The following is a 21,427-nucleotide window of genomic DNA, read 5'->3' on the forward strand; positions in this document are numbered from 1 at the left end:
CCTGGTCCGGCACCGGGCCTCGAATTAATCCCCAGTGTACACTTTGGCCGCTCACACGCCATCCGGACGAAGGGGTGGCCGCTTTTAATTGAATAGCTACACGGTGGAAGTGTTATGTTGCGTTGATAAGGCGATAAGATATGGGGCCAGTGTTTGGGCTTAAATAGGTAGCGCTTTAGGGGCTAACTCTTCCAGTTTCTGCCATTTAGCCACAAAGGATATGGTAGTCCTTGGGAGGTAAGGATCAGATGCCATTTATCCCCGATATAGTAGGTCGCTCCTCATCCTTCTGGCGCTGTGCTCTGAATACCAGTCTCCGATACCATGCAGAGCCAGGGCTAAGCCTCCATTTACATATGCATGAGCCCCCGGGCTGGGTGACTGCCTGGCAGGGTGGGGTGTTTATGGGAACCCGCTCATAACCGTAGATTGCCACTTGATTTGTCCTCCGGTTTTACGCGCGTCAATCGCATTGGCCCGGCTTTGTCTTCTCTCCCCACTTGACACCCCTGGCTTTCCTCTGACAGTCAGTCAGTCAGGCCGTTCGACAGCCGAGGAATGCAAACGTATCCTGGCTTTGGCCCTGGCATCCGTAAGCTGTAATCACGGCTGGGAAATCGGTGACATGCTGTATCTATTATGCAAATATTGGCAGGCCGCAAATCCAGAATCCAGCAACCAGAGGCTGATTGCCTGCCTGCCTGCCTGGCTGTCTCGTTTCTTTCTCCGCCTCTCGAGCGAATCCTTCCTAATCCTTGCATTTGGGATGAACAATAACAGTGGCCTTCCCACAAAAGAGCGCCAGAGCCTCGGCAATAATCAAATTTTCGAGCAGGAATGTGACTGCATGTCCTTGTCGTAAGGATAACCCCTCGAAGTAACCAGCTCCTAATCTATTTTTCAATCTGTTGTTTCCAGGCCCGGCTCCTAATGCGCGACAAACTTTTATGATAAGCCCCATCATTAGAGAAGCTCCCCCCATCGCAGCCCAGCCAGCTTCTCCCGCCTTGCCGAAACCATCAAAAATTAGCGTCCATTAATTAGCTGGCTCTACGGGATTGACGTTAAGTTGCCGGCTCTCCCCCTGCTGTCTTGCAACTTTGGCTCTTCGGAACTAGGAGGCCCTGTGGCTGCCACCACGGGGGTCATTGTGGGGGGCGGGCGCTTCCTGGCGGAGTGGCTGTCCTGCCCTGTGGTGGCCCTGCCCTGCAGATAATTACCCGACACATCCAACTCTTGAACGGTTCACCAGCTTCCAGGTGAGCGGGCTGAGCATTTGTCTTGGCTCCACTCGCGGCAATGCTTTAATGGATCATTTGCTGCATCATTGCGCATACGCCTCGTGTTACACCACTAATCCTTCTGCTGGCTCCTGGCAAGGAGCTCCTGTGCAACGAACGGCTGTCACGTCGCCGCCAAATCTGTTTTCTTCTTCTTCCTCCTTGCGGCTTCACATTTTTTCGCACTCGCGCTGGCACATCGCCGCGAAAACGAGATACATCACTGTCGTGTGTCTGCGGCGGAATGCGAGAGCTTCCATTAAATTTCGGGCCAGAAACAGCGGAAGCTCCTCTCGCTTTACTCTGGAAGACATTCAGATACACCACCACTTTCGTCATCATCCGCACTCAGGCAGAGCCATTCGCTCCTCGGCGTTAAAGCCCCAGTCGGCCACTATAATTCTATTATGGCTGTGGGGCAATTTCATGCCAGACTGCTGGTCCTCCTCCGTCAGCAACCACCAGCCACTAGCCACCAGGCGGCAAGACAAAAGTGAAAATAACTTTAATTTAACGCTTAAAAAGGACAAAGGACCTTAAGACCTGAACTACATGCAGGTGGCATAATGGGTAAAAATTGAAAAGCTGTGAACTGCACAAGATTGTCAAACACGAATCTCTTAAAGTGAGGTCCTAGCTGGCCAACTAGCTGCCAGTCTCCCGCTCCTTGTTTCATATCTGGTGGCTGCCATTTGACATTTTCATGTTCATCTTTACGCTGTGTGCATTCTGTGGTGCTGGCTTTCGCGGCATGCCCTGGTCCACCTCCTCAACCCACCCTGTCCAGCCCAGTGCCGCGTTAGCTGTCATCATCGCATTACGCCCGCCTTTGTGTCTAGGTTTTGTTTTCGGGGTCGCCGTAGCCGTAAACCCAAATTAAATTGCGGCCGAGCTGCGCCTTCCGGCCCCGATCGCTCTCTTCCAAGCTGTTGGCGGGTCTCTTAGTTCGCACCTTTCCACTCGCTCGCTCTCCGAGCCACCTCGCCACCTCGCCGCCTCGCCGGGCCTCGGTGTCTCCGATAAATCACGTATACGCCGCGTAGATCGCAGACACCGCCGGCAGTCGCGAACGAGTCGCACGCGCATAAGCAAACCGAAAAAGTGCCGCGGAGGAAGCCAGCTGCGTCTGAATGGGACACCTCCTCGACTACTGACCAGGCGACACTGACCAAGCATCGATGGCATCGGGGGGATTGAGCGACCGGGAGCGGGAGGAGATCGTCCGCACCCTCACCAGGGATGTGCAGTCCCTCAAGGAGATGGTGCAGTGCCGGGAGAGCGAGCTGGTCAAGCTGCACCGGGAAATCCACAAGCTGAAGGTACGGAAGGGGGAACCAGGTAGCCAGGTAGCCCGGTAGCCAGGTAGCCCGGTAGCCAGGTAGCCATGTGGGGAAAAGCCATCCATCGTTGTCTATCGCATCGCAGTGGTTTGTTTGTTTTCATTGGCTGGCTAGTTGGATGGTTGGTGGTTTGTTTGCTGCCTGTGGCAGATAAGCAGGAGTCGCTTTTTCGGAATAATTTCGAATTCGCCTTGTGTATCGCAGAGATAGAAAAGTATCTGCAAATACGCAGCACCCCCGCCACACCGCCACCACCCACCTAATTGCGTCGCACTCTGTTATCTGGCGTCGAAACAGCAGCAGACTCTGCCCAGATATCAGAGATACACCCGGGTGCCTACCCCACTACCCAAAACCGCAGGCGGGGGGGTGGAGGCCCATGCCCAACTAGCCCATGCCCTTGGTGCGGTCGGTATCTGATAGATATCCATGTGTGTCTAGAAGCGCTCGTGCTGCTCCGCGCACTCGGATTGTGAGGCAGATTTATTGAGCTAAGCGATTAGCACTTCTTGGCGAGATCGCTTAGCGCCGACGAGCGGGTCTTGCACAATTCCATAGTCGGGAGCTATGGGAGGAGAGACTCTAGATACTTTGCATCCGATTGCGGCTAATTGCTTAGTAGAAGCTACTGCACCATCTTGGGCTGATGAGTCACTCAATGGCAGTTGCATAACCCATCTTGGACTCATCTTTATTTCAAAGATAGATCCAGAATCTGGACCACTAAGCCCCATCACTATGATCGTTACACAGATGTAATATGATCTCTATCGGGTCTCGCGAGTGTGCCGCTAATTGCCGGATCACCTCCAGACTCGATCCGGCTACAGTTTCGATCCATGGGGCGGTGGGTCTCCCTCCCTCCCTCCCTCCCTCCACCGCTTAGCCCCCGGTGTGCTGGAGGTAAACAAAGACGCCGAGATACACACCGAGATGTGTAGTTCCGACCGAGCAGCACGCGCAGCTCGAAAAACAGAGACCGCAGCCCCGGCCGATGCCAAAGAAAGGAAATACGAGCTGGGCCTGCGGAGAGTGTTTTTGAAATGCTAATTTCTATGCAAATAATTTGGAAAACAAGCCCGAGGTGGAGTAGCAGTGGTAGTGGAACTAAGGAGGGGGCAACACCTCGCCCTGACATTCGGCTTATCGTGTTTACCCTCCAGAACACTGGGTCTATGACTGGGCCTTTTTCGGGGCGGCGCATCGGATTTGCCTACATTGGCGGGCTTTATCTCTATCTGGGGCGCTTTCTGGGTCACTGCCTGTGGGGAAAATTTGGCATTCTATTTGCGGACACCGATAAGGACGCCGAGGACGGCCTGAGACGCACCCAATTAGCAGGCACTGGCAAAAATCAGGGGCTTGTTCCCAGAAACAATAACACTCATTGAGCAAGTCATCACTTCGCCCACCTTTCTCCCACCCTTTCCAGAGCGTGCTGCAGCAGACCACCAACCATTTAAACGTGACCCGGAATGAGCGGCACCACTCCCCAAAGTCCAAACTCTACTCCCTGCCGGAGCAGTGCGACGAGGAGGAGACTGCCTCCGGTCGGGATCCCCATGTGTGCGTCTCCTGTGGCATGGCGCTGCCCACGAGTCCGGAGTACGCCCTGGAAGCCCTGACGCTGGACCCGCTTCCCATTGCTTCGATATTCTCAACCCGCTCGCCCTCGTCTTCCAAGTCTGGAGGACTGGACGAGTCTCCTCCTTTGCAGCCGAAACCCATGCCGGCGGCCACCAAGAAGCAGGGAGTCTCCGCCGAGAGCTGCGTCCAGTCCATGCAGCAGTCCTACAGCATGCCGATTCCCAAATACGAAAAGGACTACAGGTGAGTCTAGGATAGTCAGGATACCCCTTCCCGAAGTCTAATAATATTTCTTCCAGCGACAAGCAGCAGATCAAGGACGCCGTGATGGACAATGACTTCCTGAAGAACATTGACGCCTCGCAGGTGCGCGAGCTGGTGGACTCCATGTACCCCAAGAGCATAGCCGCCGGCGAGTTTGTGATCCGCGAGGGCGAGGTGGGAGCCCACCTGTACGTCTCCGCCGCCGGAGAGTTTGCAGTGATGCAGCAGGGGAAGGTGCTGGACAAGATGGGCCCTGGCCGGGCCTTTGGGGAGCTGGCCATTCTCTACAACTGCACCCGAACGGCCTCCATTAAGGTGCTCAGCGAGGCGGCCAGAGTCTGGGTGCTCGACCGGCGGGTCTTCCAACAGATCATGATGTGCACGGGACTCCAGCGCATTGAGAACAGCGTGAACTTCCTGAAGTCGGTGCCCCTGCTGAGGAACCTCAGCGAGGAGCTGCTAGCGAAGATTGCGGACGTCCTGGAACTGGAGTTCTACGCCGCGGGAACCTACATCATCCGCCAGGGCACCGCCGGCGACACCTTCTTCTTGATCTCCCAGGGCAACGTCCGGGTGACCCAGAAGCTGGCGGCGAGTTCCACAGAGGAGACGGAGCTGCGCACCCTGGCCCGGGGCGACTACTTCGGGGAGCAGGCTCTGATCAATGAGGACAAGCGGACGGCGAACATCATCGCCCTGCCGCCGGGCGTGGAGTGCCTCACCCTGGACAGGGACTCGTTCAAGCGCCTGATCGGGGACCTCTGCGAGCTGAAGGAGAAGGACTACGGGGACGAGAGCCGCATGCTGGCCATGAAGCAGGCGGAGGGCGGCAGCCAGGCAGCCGAGCAGCCCAAGACCTCGCGGGCGGAGATGGAGTTTCCCGATCTGAAGCTGACGGACCTGGAGGTGGTCAGCACCCTGGGCATTGGTGGCTTTGGACGCGTGGAGCTGGTCAAGGCGTACCAGGAGAACAGGGTCGACACCTTCGCCCTGAAGTGCTTGAAGAAGCGGCACATCGTGGACACCAAGCAGGAGGAGCACATCTACAGCGAACGGCACATCATGCTCAGCTCCAAGTCGCCGTTCATCTGCCGGCTGTACCGCACCTTCAGGGACGAGAAGTACGTCTACATGCTGCTGGAGGCCTGCATGGGCGGCGAGATCTGGACGATGCTCCGCGACCGGGGCTCCTTCGAGGACAATGCGGCGCAGTTCATCATCGGCTGTGTCCTGCAGGCGTTCGAATACCTCCACGCCCGGGGCATCATCTACCGCGACCTCAAGCCCGAGAACCTGATGCTGGACGAGCGCGGCTACGTGAAGATCGTGGACTTTGGATTCGCCAAGCAGATCGGGGTGAGCGCCAAGACCTGGACGTTCTGCGGCACCCCGGAGTACGTGGCGCCGGAGATCATCCTGAACAAGGGCCACGACCGCGCAGTGGACTACTGGGCCCTGGGCATCCTAATCCACGAGCTGCTCAACGGAGCGTAAGTACAGGCACTATTAGTTTTCTGAGATAGATTCATCCTTCGCTCTCTTTCAGTCCCCCCTTCAGCGCCCCCGATCCCATGCAGACGTACAACCTCATCCTGAAGGGCATCGACATGATCGCCTTCCCCAAGAACATATCCCGCTGGGCCGTGCAGCTCATCAAGCGGCTCTGCCGGGATGTGCCGTCGGAGCGGCTGGGGTACCAGACCGGAGGCATTCAGGACATTAAGAAGCACAAGTGAGTCTGCTGTTTTCGACTTTATGTTTCTAAAAAATGATTCACAACTACATCGGTATGAAAAGAATAGCGAGTTTAAAAAAGGAGTGACTATAGCTATCTTGAGGACCGAAGGCTAACACTCTTGCAGATGGGGAGAGTCTTAATATCAGAGAGTAAAAATATAGTATAAAGATTAGTACAAATATTAAGATAGACTTAAAATCCAACTTCGGCATATGCAAGAGTGCTAGAGTTGTATACTTATCGTCATCTATCTAATGTCCAATTCACAGATGGTTCTTGGGCTTCGACTGGGACGGGCTGTCCAGCCAGCTCCTAATCCCGCCATTCGTCCGGCCCATCGCCCATCCGACAGACACCCGGTACTTCGACCGCTTCCCGTGCGATCCCAGTGAGCCGCCGGACGAGCTATCCGGCTGGGATGCGGACTTTTAGCAGCCATCGATGACACTCCCACTCCCGTTCCTGCTTGGCCACCTGCCCCTCGTAGATCTGCAGCTTAATTGCTTTACCTAGAAGAAGCCCGGAAACCATTTCAATAAGCACTTTAATCATTTACTTCTCCACCATGACTTGGACGTACTGTTTGGAAGCCAAGACCCGACACATCTGGGCGCAGCGACCTAATAGGGGCTGGTAGATCTGCACGCATCCGGGCGTCGGCTCCGCCGCCAGCGTCAGTCCGTCTGGCACTTTGAAGAACTCGTCGTAGCTGAGCTTGGAGTTGCGGTCCCAGGAGCGGCAGGGCCGACAGTTGCAGGCGCACTCGCGATGCTCGTAGAACGCATACCGAGCTCGGAACGCCGATCCCAGCAAGCTGGCCTCCGGACCATTGCGCTGGTACACGCGCGTGTTGAAGACGTCGGCCACTATCTGGAGGATGCGGGTGTTTTTGGCGTCAGACCCCACCACTATCACCTTGGTGTCCTCGTCGGAAGTGAAGCCCATCTCGCTGGCGACAGAGAAGTGGTGCATGATCTGGCCCTCAATCACGGCACGCGCCTCGATCTCCGGCGCCTCAAATCTCGGAAGCCCGCGCAAAGACTCTTGGGTCATAGGATCGACATCGGCGTCCCACCGCATCGTGCCCTGGGCGATTGGGATGATCTCGCGGTCACGAAAGTGGATGGCCACATTACCGTTGTTGCCCATGGGCGTGTCGTCCAGCATCTGGTTGAAGCTTTCCCAACAGCCATTAGCTACTTCCTCGCAAATCGCGTTTCGGACCACTGATCCGTTCCGGAAGCAGAGCATTCCCATGTACTCATCGGGACGGGTTGGATGGACTAGCACGTGCCCCTCATTTATCACCGGAGCGATTTTCAACGGCAGCACTATGGCGTCACTTGTGTCCAGGGAGAGCATAAGATAGTCGGTTAGGCCCGGCAGCCCGGCCATCTCCGAATTCTTACTTCCAATGAACGCCCCAACCATGCAGTCCGGCCGGAAGTTCCAGCGCTGCACATAGTAGTTGGCAATCCGCCCCTGCAGTCGTGAGGGCTTTATTGGCCTCATTAGACGTCGGGCCAGATCGGGAGCACACGCATCCAGGCACTTCTTGGACCACGTTTTTTTCCGGATGTCGAGCAGGTTCATGCCGCTGCCGTCTGTGTGATTTATGGCAGCCACGCCTCCAATGAGCAGCGATGCCAGGAAGCTGGTGTGCAAGGAAATCCTACTGGTGCGTTCGTAGTGCTCCGGACACTTCCGGAACACCTTTCTGATCTGTGGCCCTGTGTAACGAGCGTACGCCCGGGATCCTGTTATGGCTGCCATCTCGGCAGCTCCACCCACTGCGAACTCCATTTCGCGTACCTGCTCATCTGTGGAGAAGTCGCGCCACGTAGGCGAACGCGTCAACTCAAAAGCCTGGTTGGTCAGCTGTTCGTGGAGCCGAAAGATTGGATTAAGATTACAAAGCCGGCGCAACCCTATATCGGACCAATAGACGGAACCGTGGTGCTGGGCTGCTCCGCCAATGGATACCACCGAGTGCATGTCAGCCCCCTGGGATACCAGAGACTCTATCAAGATGTCCAACGCCTTCACATACATTACGGGATTGCACAGGAACTCATCGTAGGCAGCGTCTTCGATTACCCCAGTTTTGGTGCCAAACTCTGGCAAGTCTACATCATAGTGGACCAGCGATTCGAAAATTACCTTTAATTCGGAATCAACGATCACCCCATGAAGAGACAGGGAACCCAGATGGAGTCCAAGGTAGCAGTTCTTGCTGCAGTCAATGGAGCGTCTATGACACATCGTGCTGGAGAAAAAAGGCCGTCAAAATGGGATCTGGAACTTTAATTTTTATTCGGTGGTAAAATCGAAAACAATTTTTACTAGCATAGCAATTTAGTCGACAGGTTATACTAAGCAGCTGTGAAACCTAATAAATTAAATATGTTGGTTTGGTCTTTTTTTTATAGATAGATAATTAGTGTGACCAAAAACGAAAAATATTAAAAATTATTGTCAGGTATGTTAAATTTAAAAAAAAAAATTGATTTTGAAAAATTTTGAAATTATAATTTTGGTCACACTAATATAGAATATTAAATATACGGTCACACCAATTTAGAAAATCAAATATACGGTCACACCAATTTAGAATTTTTTTCTAAAATACGGTCATACTAATTATGAAATTTCAAAAATATGGTTACACTATTATAGAATGAAAAATACGGTCACACTTTTATAGAATTTCATTTGTACGGTCACACTAATATACGGTCACACTAAAAATTTTAGGTGCAAATTGGTGCCAAAAATTATTAGTGTGACCGTATTTTAGTATGACCGTACAAATGAAATTCTATAAAAGTGTGACCGTATTTCCATTCTATATTAGTGTGACCGTATTTTTCAAAATTCTTAATTAGTAGGACCGTATTTTCCAAATTTCCAAAATAGTATGACCGTATTTTTGGAAAAATTCGAAATTAATGTGACCATATTTTCAAAATTCTACTTCTATGCGTCCGAAATTTTCCAAATAAAAAAAAATTTGACCGTTTTTATGTGCAGGTCATTGTTAAATCTGGTCACACTAATTTATTTTTTAGACTAGTGTGCCCAGATTCTTAGTGTTAGTACAAATATGTCCGTTTTTATTCAATTTTGGTGTTATGAGAGCTTAAATAAATTGAAATACACATAAGAATATGCTAAGCTTGGGATTGGGTTATCCGCCGCTGTTCAGTGATCTTAAATTGCAGCAACACGACCAGATAGGTGGCCATGAATGAGATATTGGTGGTGATCAACTCTCGGTTGATGTTCGCGTATCCGTCCAGATTCATAATGGGAGGGTTCTTGTTAATGGCCACCAGCAGCATTTCCACCTCCTTCTGCGTGGCCGCGTCCACCGCGGTTAGGTTGATGTTGAGAAGCTTCGTTTGGAAATCCAGGCCCACCTTTCGGGAGGCATAGTGTGCTTCGTTGCAGATGATGTAGAGAAGACCCATGCAGTAGAACACAATCACGAACAGACCCACCTCTTTGTAGGTGGCTCCGTGGTCGATAATCTCGCTGATGCTGCCGTAGGTAGCGATGATCGTTGTGAAAAAGATGACCAGGCAGTACATGCCATACATGTTGGAGTAGGCGCGTCCTAGCTGCTGCATCATGTGGCTTAAGTCAACCCACAGGTGCCGGTATTCGGTTAGCTTCTGGGCAGGCTTCTCCCCCCGAATGGTCATCTGCAGAGCATCGGAGAGTGCTCTGCTGGCGGTGCCGAAAGCGTTGCAGTTGATGTACCTGTTGAAGAAGGAGAATTACTTTTCATGAATAGGTTGCTGGAGAAGATCCTATACACACCACAGGCTGCAGAAGCAGTTGAGCATGGCGATGATGGGGTAGTAGGCGAAGGTATACCACAACCGGAAGTCCGGCTGGAGGAAATACTGGGACAGGTTGATGGCGATGCTCAGTAGCCAGGAGAAGACGCATAGCGACCAGGTCAGCGGGTAAAGGTTCGGGAACACGATGGGCGATCCGGTGGTCTTGAAGAACTTGTACTGATAGTTGGTCCACATGTTCTTGAAGATGGCCACCTGGGGTCCGTGCCTCCAGCTGGCCACGGGGAGCAGGAAGTTGGTGAACAGGAGGCTGATGAAGATGACATTGTAGATGGCCTCGTCGAAGCGCTTATCGGGGCTGGTGACGAACTTCTTCACCCTCTCGCGCAGCACGAGCACCACAATGGTGGTCTGGCAGCTGTAGATGAAAATGGCCCACATCACCTGCTTGGAGCCCCAGGAGTAGCCGGTGCGGGGCAGGTTTCTGACCGGGGGATTCCGGTGGATGGGCATCACGCCCATGATCTGGAACAACACCAGCAGGCTCTTGGTGGTGTGGTAGAACGAGTCGTGCTTGTCCAGCTCCAAAGGATCGTCCACTGTCTCCTGCTTCCTCACGTACACCTCCTCCATGGCGTCGCCGCGGGCCATCAGCTTTAGTTTCTCGCGGTAGCGCACCTCGTCCTCCAGGAACTGGCGTTGGTTGGGATTCAGCATGGGCACCACCTTGGAGGGTGGGGTGCCGCCGCGGCTCACTGCCCAGAACGACATTCTTCGGACACTAAAATGTTTGAGGCTCGGCGCTCCTGGACTGAGCCGCTTTTATAGTCCTCCATTGAACACCTCTGACGGGTGGCCTGGCGGGCAGTCCTTGCTATTGACTTTCGATTGAAAGGTAAACAATGGAGGGGACACGCCCGGAGGCGGCGCCCCTTTGCTTGCCCTCTATTAAATATTTCTGAGACTCGGACGAGGACAACTTGGGGGCTGCACTGAAAGAAAGGGGATACAAGTACATTAATTGGATGGAATTAAAAATAAAATTAATTTTAAGGAGAAAACTACTCCCTTCTGAAGCATATCTTCTTTGAGAATGCCTCTTTAAAATAAACCAAGACCTTCTCCCACTTTATTTCTCCAAGTATTCCTTGTGGTCGTTTTGCTGACATCGTCCAACTGGTGACCCGGTCACCCAGTGCCAGTGGCCAGTGGCCAGGAGCAGGAAGGGCTGGGAGAGAGGACGGAGGGCGTACATAAAATGCGCTTAATTTGCCGGAAATGAAAGTTTAACGATGTGTAAATGCTTACGAAAGCCGATAGAGGCTCGCACTAATGACCAATAAAAGTGTGCCACCAACGGTCCAGTCCCTTTTCATCTCCGACTCTTGGCTCCCTGGCATATGTGTGCTGGGTCTGACTTTTGATCTATTTCTGCCTCAGATATTAAAGGTCCGGCCCTGGCTCTTAAGGCGCTTCAAGTTGGGAGGACTCTGGGGAAGGATAACACTCATCCTGCTGCGCTTGGATCCACATTGGGGATTACTTCTGTTAGAGAACCGTGGGGCGCCTTTAAAGTCAAGAAGTCAAGATGGGATGGAAGCAACTGTTGCAATTTTTGGCACAGTGCTCCACCACCCACTTCCCTCTGGCCTTTTTTTTTTGGCAACGAAACTCATTTTCATAGTTTGGCGAACTGAGCCCGTTTAATGCGAAAACTTTGAGGACGAACGACAGGCGAGACTGCATAAATAAAGTGTTTAGCTGGTTTTTTATGCCTTCCGCGTGACATATTGTGTTCCAGGAGGATGGGGAGTGGCTGGAGGGGTGTGTCTGCAAGAGTTATGGCTTGGGGAACTGCAAGCCAGGCAGGTCTATCTTGTAGGGGTTGAGATCTTGCACAGCTTGAGGGAAAAGTCAGAGTTAACATTCTAAATCCTATAGTTTACTTCCAGGTCTATCTATTGCAACTCCGCTTGAAAGGATTATGAGGATTAGACGGATAGACTTGTTGGAGAGATACTCCCTTAACCATTAAATAGTTGCTTCTTTTTGCTGGAATTCCTTTTTTTTTATTTATAAGCTTTAGATTCTTGTATTGCAGTTTCCGATGATCTAGGCGGAAGACTCGGTGCTGGAGCTTTCCTCGGTGCTGGCCTCAGTGGAGGAAGAGCTGGAGCTGGCCTCTGTGGTAGAAGTGGTGCTGTTCGAGGGCAGGGTTCCATTAGGAGGCAGTCCCCATGGACCACCGGGACCACCCTGAGGACCTCCTGGGCCTCCTGGACCGCCCTGAGGACCTCTTGGGCCTCCTGGACCTCCCTGAGGACCTCCTGGGCCACCTGGACCACCCTGAGGACCGCCTGGGCCTCCTGGTCCACCCTGAGGACCTCCTGGTCCACCTCGAGGGCCTCCTGGTCCTCCACGACGGCCACCCTGAGCGGCAGCCACAGCCACCAGGGCGAAGAGGGCGATCAGAATGAAGGAACGCATTTTTCAGGAATTGTGGGTAGTGGAGCGGAAGACTGGAGCTCGAACTGTGATGGCTACTCCCCGACTGGGGGGACCTTTTATACCCCGCCGGTTCACCGCAGCAGCAGCCGCTCAGTGTCGTCACCGGGCCGTCAAATAAACGTCAGGTGTAATTCGGAAAACCCAGCGACAGACTAGACACCCAGAGCTGGCTCGTGTCGTGGTCTTGGACTCGGTCTTGGTCTCGACTCCAATGTCTGTCATTCAGAAGCTCGTCCGTTCGCCGCTCTTCTGCGTCACAGCACAGCTGCTCTTGATTCGATTTCTATTCATTCCTCCCAGCCTCTTGTTTGTTTGTTTGTTCTGGTGTTTGTGTTTGTCTATTTGTCGCCCGGGAGGGGCTGGGGGCTAGAGGCGGGGTGATTATTGTGGCAAATGGTGTTTGCTCGCCGGCGTCTGATTCGATTCTAGCCGGTTTTGCCTGCCATTCATCAGGGGAGTGGAGTTCCAGGCCAGAATATGCACAAATGTTCATTTAATTCTAGGCTTTTTAGTTCAAATGTCATCTACTTGCATCTACTAGGCCCTCTGGACCCACACTTCTCTCGATTCCATCATCCCTAATATGTTTTCGAAACAAAACCCATTTGTTTCCTATGACTGGGCACTGCATTCTGGCCAAGAGCAGTTGTAATATTAATCATACGCCCTGTTTGCCCAACAAACAGGCAACAGAGAGCATCCACAAATTAGCAAATTGGACATAAATTGACTAATTAGAGCCAAGAGCCAGAGCTGCTCAATATTGGCTCTGGCCACGCTGGGCCTCTGCATCTCCCGACAGGATCTGGAGGTGGAAATGATGATTTAATGACTGGCAATGGATGAAAAGTGTAGCAAACTAATTTCCTTTCTCCCCCTAGTACTTGCTTTTCAAATTAAAATGCAAATGCAGTTTGAATCGGAAATTTATTGCTTTAATGAGCGAGCTGCAGTTGCAATTAAAATCTGAACAAGCTTGGCCACACTGCCATAATCCCAGCCCCCATGCCTTTTTTCCAAGCATGCTTGGCTCAAAATTTAATTAAAGGCGACTTGCATTTTATTCCACAATCGAATCCTCGAATCGTAATGAGATTCTGGAGAGTTCTTCGCCTCAGAATCGATTAATTAGTCCAAGAAAGTCGATATAAATGCATCCTGTTCTCAGAGTCCTACTGTCCCTTTGTCCTTTTTTGATAATTCCTATTTTCAGCTCATCTCTGTTGGATTTTTGGTGGCTGGTAATTGAAAGGCACACAAGTGCCTAGTGCATCAATTAGCAAAGCAAACGCAGCCACTCGCCCGGCAAAGACTAACTGCCGCCGTCCTTCCATCCCAGTGTCCTGGCATCCCCCCATCCTGGCACTGCAAGTGCATTCTATAAGTTTCCCAAACCGAGTTTTTATCTTTCGGCAAACAGTTGGTAACAGTCGCAGGCACCGCACAAAAACACAATGAGTGCCGGCTTTTGTCCTCGATGGATCACTCCACGCCACCACGCCACCACTGCTTGCCACCAGGACCTCCTCCCCCCAGGACCCATTCATTGGCATGCAAATGCGACGGCATTAAAGGATTTCCCAACTGCCGCTTCCTCCTCCATTTGTTTAGTATCGCCGTCGCCGGCTTTTATTGACTTTGCGCGTTTAACTTTTCATTTTCACCCTGTGAAGGACTTCTGGGAGGACCTCGGGGAGGCCACCACCAAGAGCAAGAGGGGGATGGACATCGAAAAACTTTCTCCGTTCTCCGTTCTGCGTTAAATGTGGAAACAGCCGGCGGCGCTACAATGTTCGGGAATTGTAACACCTATCCGCCACTCGTATCCTGTCTTTTCCCCAAGGACTGGGTGGATCCTGCCCTCGCCAAGGATAGTAGACCGCTTCTGAGAGCTTTTCAAGTGTATTTCATAAATAAACTAGTGAGTAGACTGATATGGTGGATCGGAGAGGCGCATCAGGGTGGCAGGGTGGTGGAGGTCCTAGGCCGGGGCTGCGGTGGTGCTGGGCTCAGTGGCGTTGGACTCGGCGGTGCTGGCCTCGACGGTGGAGTTGCCGCTGCCCTCTGTGGAGCTGCTGGCCGACAGGGTGGTGTTGGCCGCCTCCTGGTGAGCGCCGGCCGGGTGGACGGCGTGCTGGTGGGCGCCCTGGGCAGCTCCGTGCTGGGCAGCCGACTGGGCGTCGTGGGAGCCTCCCTGGGCGGCTCCTTGGACGGCGGCCACGGCGAACAGGGCCAGGAGGGCAATCAGGATGGAGGAACGCATTTTGCTGGCTTGGTGGTGGTATTGCTCTGCTTGGAGGAGAACTGGGAAGTGTGATACTGCTGACCACTGTGGGGGTCTTTTTATACTTCCAGGGGTCTGGGGACTGGACTCTGCCCACTGGGGGCTGTGATTTCCACGCAAAACAGCTGTCGGGACAGATTTCTTTGGAAACTTTCCGTAATTAAAGAATTTAAAAACAGAAGAGGATCGGTTTTCTTCGCTTAGACATACTGGGGGTTTCAGTTTCTACTTTGTTTGTGGCTCTGAGTGGTCTTTGGAATAGGATCTTGGGCTAGTAGACACTTCTACACCTCTAAATACTACCCTTATTTTAACATTTAATCTTGGATTCTTGGCTCGATATTGTTCATGATTCAATTACGTCACTGTTTCGTGACTCTTGTTTGTCCAAAACCAACATTTGCCTGAAGAACTACGAAAATATTTACCCACAACGTCAATAACTCGGCTCATAATAGAGTTCCGTAACAAGATCTGGAAAAACATTTGTTTTCTTATGGCTTACAAGGGGGTTTACCTCCGAGGGGAGTCTAAAGAGCAAGTACTGGGTAGCCCAGAGGTCGAGAGCCCTTCCTCCCAAAGGAGAGCCTCCAACCTCTCTTAGCGCCGTGAAATTATTTTCACACGTAGCGTTTTAGAATGTTCTTGGCCCGCGGCGGTGAGTCCTGGGAGTGGCAGTGGAGGCGGAGGAGTGGCATGTAAATGTGGCAGCGACATGCCAGGAAGCGGCTTGTGCGCATTTCGGCTCAACTAAGCCTGCAGGAGCCGCAGCCCACGTGGCGTATACTTAACTGGCGCCGACTGCACTCGCTTTCCAGCTTAATCGCAAAAAAGGCAGAAATAGAGACGGAAAATGACAGAAACCGGCAGGCAGAAAGCGAAAAAAAAAGCAAAAATAGACGGCAAGCTCGAGTGAGCTGCATGGAATATTTATGATTATTTTTTCAATTTCGCTTCGATCGACTTGCCCCTCCACTAGTCCTTGGAAAATTTCATTTGCTGGCTTTTAGGGAGGCGGCTGACGCTGCTGCTCATCCTGATTTTGCGTTATTGTTGCCGCCGCTCCTGCCGGATGGGATGCAAGGAAGCCAGGATGTGTTTTCCTTTCAATTTGTGCAACTAAAACGTGCAGCGGCGCGGTAAGGAGCTAAGTAGTGGGTTGCAAAGGGGGCCGGTGGGGGGTGGGGAGTGCACTGCGAGAAATCCTCAGTTCCTGAGACAACTAATTCCACCCAAGGATGTAATGCGATTTCCTATCCTTTAGCCCCCTCCCATCCCTTTTCTGGCATTTCTGCGTGTGCTTTCGGAGCGAGAGCTCCCCCGACAGCCTTCATTTTTCAAAAGCGCGAACCTGTTCCTTGCTTTGAAAGGCAGCTCATGTGTGCCAGTGCGAGTCCTGCCTCCTACCTACTCCTTGCTCCTGCCATCCTGCCGTCCTGCCCTCCTGGCTGCTGCATGTGTTCCACTAACCAATTTGCGCTCGGCGCTCGCCGTGATTTACAGTTCCCCAGTGAGCTGTTTTGCTTGCCGCCCAGCCCTGCCCCCAGCACGACTGCCTCCTTGCAAGTGGCATGCCCCGCGCCACCGTGCCACCCTGCCACCTACCCCCTTCATTAAATCGCAAATCATTCAGAGATAAACTCTTCCATATCTTTACTTTTCTGATTTTCTTCCCAGCTTCAGTCGATTGGAGATATCTCTGCCATCTTACAACCGATTGGGGAACCAGGAATTTGAATCAGGACTTTGGTGGGTTTTCATTTGCCTCAAAGGATATAGATAACCAAGTTATCATCATGACTTTTAATGAAAATAAGTCCATTTTTGTTGTTCTACTTGCTTGAACTTTTGATGCAGATAATGGTAGTCCTTTCCTGGATAAGGTGGTTGAGAGGTTGGTGGAGATTTTCACAAAAGATTGATTTAAAAAGGAAACAATTGGATGAAAAGAATCATATTCTTGCTATCATATGCTATCATATTATCATTTAAGAATCACATTCTTCAAAAGGGTCTAGAATCTAGATCTGGGCACTGGCACTCACTGGCACTCATCCTAGCCCCGCTAAGCTGCCACTGGGTGCAGTCAGTCAGCCATTCAGTCAGTTTTCTGTTTCAGAGTTTCAAAGTGGCGGCCGCTGTGGCAGGGCGGGATTACGGCGCCTTGGCCGCCCTGTAGGGGGGTGGGGGAGCAAGTGGAAGTGGCAGTGGGAATGCAAATCAATTGATCATTTCGTTGCCCCACAACTGACGGCCAGCCCTCTGTGGCAAAGCCCTTCAGTGGCCACTTGGCTGAGTGGCCTGAAAGAGACTCTGTGCTGCGTTTCATGATGATCCACCGCATGTGCTTCTGCCACAGTGGCAGTCCCTGGTGGCCGCACACACAGAATGTTGCATACTTTTCAGCGCAACGGGACTTTGTGTCACTGCCAAGGGGCTAAGCCTTCAATCTTTAATAGAACTAGGGGCTATCTTGCAAGAGGTTTATTGAATAACATCAGGTAACATAAGTATCAAGGTGGATATTAAATAGTACTGGACTTCAGGCCAAAGTTAGGCGGAAGCCACTGTGGTGGCCTCACTGGCCTCAGTGGTGCTGTCGGCGGTGATGCCGGCCTCGGTGGTGCTGTTGCTGGGAAGAGTGGCGTTGGCGTTGGGAGGCAGGCCTGGGAGGCCGCTCGGCTGCTCTCCGCTGCTCTCGGGGGTGGAGTTCTGAGGACCTCCCTGCTGGCCGCCTTGAGGACCTGCTTGCGGGCCTCCCTGCTGGCCTCCCTGCTGGCCACCCTGCTGGCCTCCTTGAGGACCTCCCTGCTGGGCTGCAGCCACGGCCACCACGGCGAACAAGGCAATCACGATGAGGAAACGCATTTCTTCAGATTCTTGGATGCTTCGGCTTGGCTCGGAGAGAACTGGGACTGCTGTGATACCTTTTCCCGGCGCCACGCCGCTTTTATACGCTTGCCACTCTTGCAAGTTTCCCATTTTCCCACCCAGTCCAGCAAGTCAGCAAGTGAGTCCCCCGAAAAACAGCTGCCACTCGGCTGGGAATACGTCACCAAAGACATCAAACAACAGGCCTGGGATAGTACGAGTTTGGAAATACCAAGTCCGGAGCCAGCTTCGTGCGTGGTCTTGGAGCTGAGGTGGTTTGCTGATTGCTGGTGACTCACTCAGTCACTCAGTGGCTTTGTGGCTTCGGCAGCTGCTGGAGGGGCCTTGGGTTTCTGCTTGTTTTTCTTCCGCTTTCTGTTGATCGAGGGGTTCATGGCTATATCACTTTTCAAGACAATGGCAGAGCGAGGAGCTCCAGAAGGCCTCTAAATGGTAAGCCAGATTCTGTTAATGAAGTCATCTTCAGATTCCACCAACTTCTAATAATAAAGAGGCGATTCCTGCCCAAAACCTCTGCAAGAAACCAGCCCCTATGTCTTAATTATGTCCTTGCCACCCCCTGCCGCCTCCCAGCCACCTCTCCACCCACTTCCGCTGGTCCATCCATGACTAGTCCATCCATAACCGAACTTAATCAGAGGCTGCCTCCTCTCCGAGTCTGCAGCCAAGTGAAAAAATGTGGCAAACGGACTGTGGGCCGCGCTGGAAACTGAGACGATTATCAGTGTCCTTGCGTGATGCGGCTGTTTCTGGGGGATGAGCCGAGGGATGATGGGAGGATTCATCGCCTCCTCCGGCCACTGTTCAATTATTTTTGCCTATTTATCGAACCATGTTCTTTGTCCGCCAGCCAGGGCGCTGAAAATGTGTCTTAAAGTCTGTTGCCGTTGCTGTTGCCGTAAAAATTTGATTTTAATTGAATTTCTCATTTCGGGCCACGGCGCCTATTCAGAGGGCGGGTCGTGGCAGATTCAATTTGCCGCCAAATGAGCTAAATGCGATTAAACTGGGGCAGACACAGACTCACCTCACCCTGCAGTTCGTTCATTAGAGAGGAAGCCTCTTAGCGGAACTCTCGCTGGAGGTTGGAGTGCCCCCTCTAGGTTCTTGTGGCATATGCCACATATGGCGGGGGCTGGACTGGGCCTAAATCAATACGATTGTTTGGGCCCAGTTACCGCAACTACTGCTTTTGGTCTTCTGGTCCTGCCTGCTTCTGTCCGAAGGGAATTCTCCTGAGATAGAGAGGAGATAATTGGTCTTGCTTTCGAAGGATCTACGCCCCGAAGTAGCATCTAGAGGCTGAACATCCTAGAAGGACTTACCACTAAGATTTTGGTTAAAAATTGAATTTTATAAGAGATGTGATGGATAGTTTATAGATATAATAGATAAGATAGAACATAATCATTCAAAAAAAGGCTCATTCTGACAATTATTTCAATTATATTTCTTAAAAAAAGATTAGAAACAAGCAATAACCTTCAACCCCATTCAAACCCCTTTATCCTTAAACCTCAAATAGCTCCCAACCCTTGTCCCTTTTCTCCCTTTCCCACACAAACCCACCCACAAAAGGTCCTTTGACTAACTGGATCCCAGAGGGTCCTGGATTTGCATTCCGGCCTAGACCTGAGCTGCCAGAGCGACAACAAGTTGTTGTCCTGCCGCTGCTGCCCGGGGCTTAGACCAATTGGCGCCCAAGGACACTGGGAAGCCCGGGCTCAGGCGGCAGCTGCGGCCAGGAAGGAGCCGAAAAGAGTTGATGAAAGTCGTAGAGGAGATAGTCTCCCCCTGGCCTCCGCCACTCTTTGTTTTACGAGCCTGCCAAGTCAGCAATAGCTCCGCTCCTCCACTTTCCTTGTGACTTCTGGGAGGGATTTGTCTCCCCGGCCCGGCCCGGCCCGGCCTGACTTGCGGCGCTGCGTCTCTGCTTTTATTTATATACAATTTGCCAGTTTATGGCTGACAGGAGCTGCTCTGGTTGTCCTGCCCCGCCTGCCGCCCGCCGCCCTGTCATCAAATACATGTTTTTTGTATTTATTGATTTCCAAGTGAAAACATTATTGAGGTTGGCCTCTGCCCCGGCCTGGAAACTGTTGCCGGCAGGGTCCTGGGCCTCGGCAACAAAAGGACTTCATTATTATTGGCTGCACTGTGCGGGCGGGTTCTGCGGAATGTGCGTGTGTGCGTCGGCCTGAGCTGCCAAACTGATTAAATTGAATTTCATATGCAAAAGGTGAAACTCAATCAAGGAAACATAAAGGAAGAGTGCACTGGAAGAATTTTCCAGTTTATAACAGCTGCGACTCTCTTTGAGAGCGCTCTTTAAGAAATAGATAAGACTTTAAATATCCTTCCAGCTTAAGCCACAAAGAGAAAAATAAATATCCAAATGATTTTCTCTCAGTGCCTGAATTAGAGCCCGGATCTATGGATCCTGTTTGTGAATGAGACTAGAGATTAACCGAAGCCTCGCCTGGCTTTGCGGCTTTGTGGCAGTGATATCCTTCGAGCCTTGCCCCTCCCCTTGCCCTTTGCCCCTTGCCCCTTGCAGCCTTTGAGATTGGAATTAATAGCAAAATGGAAATTAAAAGCCTCTCGGCCAAAGGAAGTTTAATGTCCTTTTGGAACTTTAAAGCCCACCCCATGACCTTGGCCCTGCGCTGGTGGCGGTTTAATGACCGTCGCTCGCATAGGTGATAATTTCATTTCCCAAAATCAGAGCCACTCATTCCAGTGCTCCCCCACTCTCTCGTTCCAGAACTCTTACACGGACACTCTCCCACTCTCCCTCCCACTTTTAACCTGTGCCTCATATTCAGCTAATACAATTTTAATGAAATTACGAGCATCTCCCCCCCACTCTCCGCTCGACCCTCTCGTAATAATCACGGCCGAAAATTTTATGCCGCCTACGTGGCAGAGCTGCGAGCCACTTAAGAGAAGAGCGCCGCATCGCAGTCGGGAACTCAAGTGGAGCATAAAAGAAGCTATTAGCTGGAATATTATTTCGCCATTCTCGCCCTCCTCCCACCCCCCTTTCTGGTCGACCCCTTCTGCAGTGGCCCCCATTGCCGTTCACCGTTCACCGTTACCCGTTACCCGTTTCCTCTGTTCGCTTTTCATAGCCCATTCGTGGCGACGAAAACACGCACGTTTCGGCAACCATTTTGCAAGTGCACTGGAAAAAACTCCCCACCACTCCCCTCCATTACGCAATATTGTAAAATTGTATTGGAAATAAAAAATTATCTTTTTTCCTACTCACATGAACATTATTTTGTCATTGAAATGGTTGAAACTTGTGTTCTAGCACCAATATTTGATTATATGATAATGTATGCACCGTTACTTCCACTTGAATATAAAAACTTAACTCCAAATGCACTATAATTTAATATTTTTGTCACCAAGTCCGATCTCTGCCAGGGAATTTCTGCACTGCGACTGCATTCCAGGACGAGAGCATGGAACTGGGAGCTTAAGTAATGAGAGCAAGTCACAAGTCAAGGGCAGAGAGCCCAGAGATCAGAGCTAAGGAAAGACAATTAATGGAAAGGAGAAACCGTGGCTCTTGTTTCCAGTGCAGAGATTAAAGTTCCCCTGTAAACGTCTGATAATGAACACACATACATGCCTGCCTGCATACATGTGTGAGTGTGCATTAATGATGCATTGCATCTGCTATCCCGCGTGCCAGCTTAAGAGAGTACGCATCGCTTAATTAG

The 21,427-nt window shown here is 51.7% G+C and overlaps 6 protein-coding genes across 7 annotated transcripts in view; 1 reads left to right on the plus strand and 5 right to left on the minus strand.

Annotated features, from left to right (window-relative positions):
- The first annotated feature begins 2,325 nt into the window (after nt 1-2,325).
- LOC6497690 (cGMP-dependent protein kinase, isozyme 1) lies at nt 2,326-6,641 on the plus strand. Its single transcript, XM_001961529.4, has 5 exons — nt 2,326-2,599; nt 4,053-4,450; nt 4,507-5,961; nt 6,018-6,203; nt 6,479-6,641. The coding sequence occupies exons 1-5, from the start codon at nt 2,459-2,461 to the stop codon at nt 6,639-6,641; spliced, it is 2,343 nt and encodes a 780-aa protein (XP_001961565.1). The 5' UTR covers nt 2,326-2,458.
- LOC6497849 (xylulose kinase) lies at nt 6,209-9,240 on the minus strand. Its single transcript, XM_001961528.4, has 2 exons — nt 6,790-9,240; nt 6,209-6,718 (listed from the first exon to the last, which is right to left on the minus strand). The coding sequence occupies exons 1-2, from the start codon at nt 8,469-8,471 to the stop codon at nt 6,715-6,717; spliced, it is 1,686 nt and encodes a 561-aa protein (XP_001961564.2). The 5' UTR covers nt 8,472-9,240; the 3' UTR covers nt 6,209-6,714.
- Nucleotides 9,241-9,361: 121 nt separating this feature from the next.
- Nucleotides 9,362-10,784, minus strand: LOC6497848 (gustatory and odorant receptor 21a). Its single transcript, XM_001961527.4, has 2 exons — nt 10,032-10,784; nt 9,362-9,971 (listed from the first exon to the last, which is right to left on the minus strand). Exons 1-2 carry the CDS (start codon nt 10,781-10,783, stop codon nt 9,380-9,382), a joined length of 1,344 nt encoding a protein of 447 aa, XP_001961563.1. The 5' UTR covers nt 10,784; the 3' UTR covers nt 9,362-9,379.
- The window catches only part of LOC6497844 (gamma-aminobutyric acid type B receptor subunit 2), a 31,657-nt gene continuing 21,006 nt past the window's right edge, over nt 10,777-21,427 (minus strand). The window contains exon 12 of one of the 2 annotated variants that reach the window (XR_006507487.1): nt 10,777-10,999. The gene's annotated coding sequence lies outside the window, so the exon portion shown is untranslated. Of the gene's footprint in view, nt 11,005-21,427 lie in introns of both variants that reach the window. The other variant, XR_006507485.1, reaches the window with a different exon arrangement.
- On the minus strand, nt 12,059-12,562 carry LOC6497847 (putative polyketide hydroxylase). The gene has a single exon (XM_001961526.4). The coding sequence runs from the start codon at nt 12,497-12,499 to the stop codon at nt 12,125-12,127; it is 375 nt and encodes a 124-aa protein (XP_001961562.1). The 5' UTR covers nt 12,500-12,562; the 3' UTR covers nt 12,059-12,124.
- Nucleotides 17,274-17,752, minus strand: LOC116654977 (tenecin-3-like). Its single transcript, XM_032451899.1, has one exon. The coding sequence runs from the start codon at nt 17,670-17,672 to the stop codon at nt 17,358-17,360; it is 315 nt and encodes a 104-aa protein (XP_032307790.1). The 5' UTR covers nt 17,673-17,752; the 3' UTR covers nt 17,274-17,357.

The sequence above is a fragment of the Drosophila ananassae genome, chromosome 3R, assembly GCF_017639315.1.
Source record: "Drosophila ananassae strain 14024-0371.13 chromosome 3R, ASM1763931v2, whole genome shotgun sequence".
Lineage (NCBI taxonomy): Eukaryota > Metazoa > Arthropoda > Insecta > Diptera > Drosophilidae > Drosophila > Drosophila ananassae.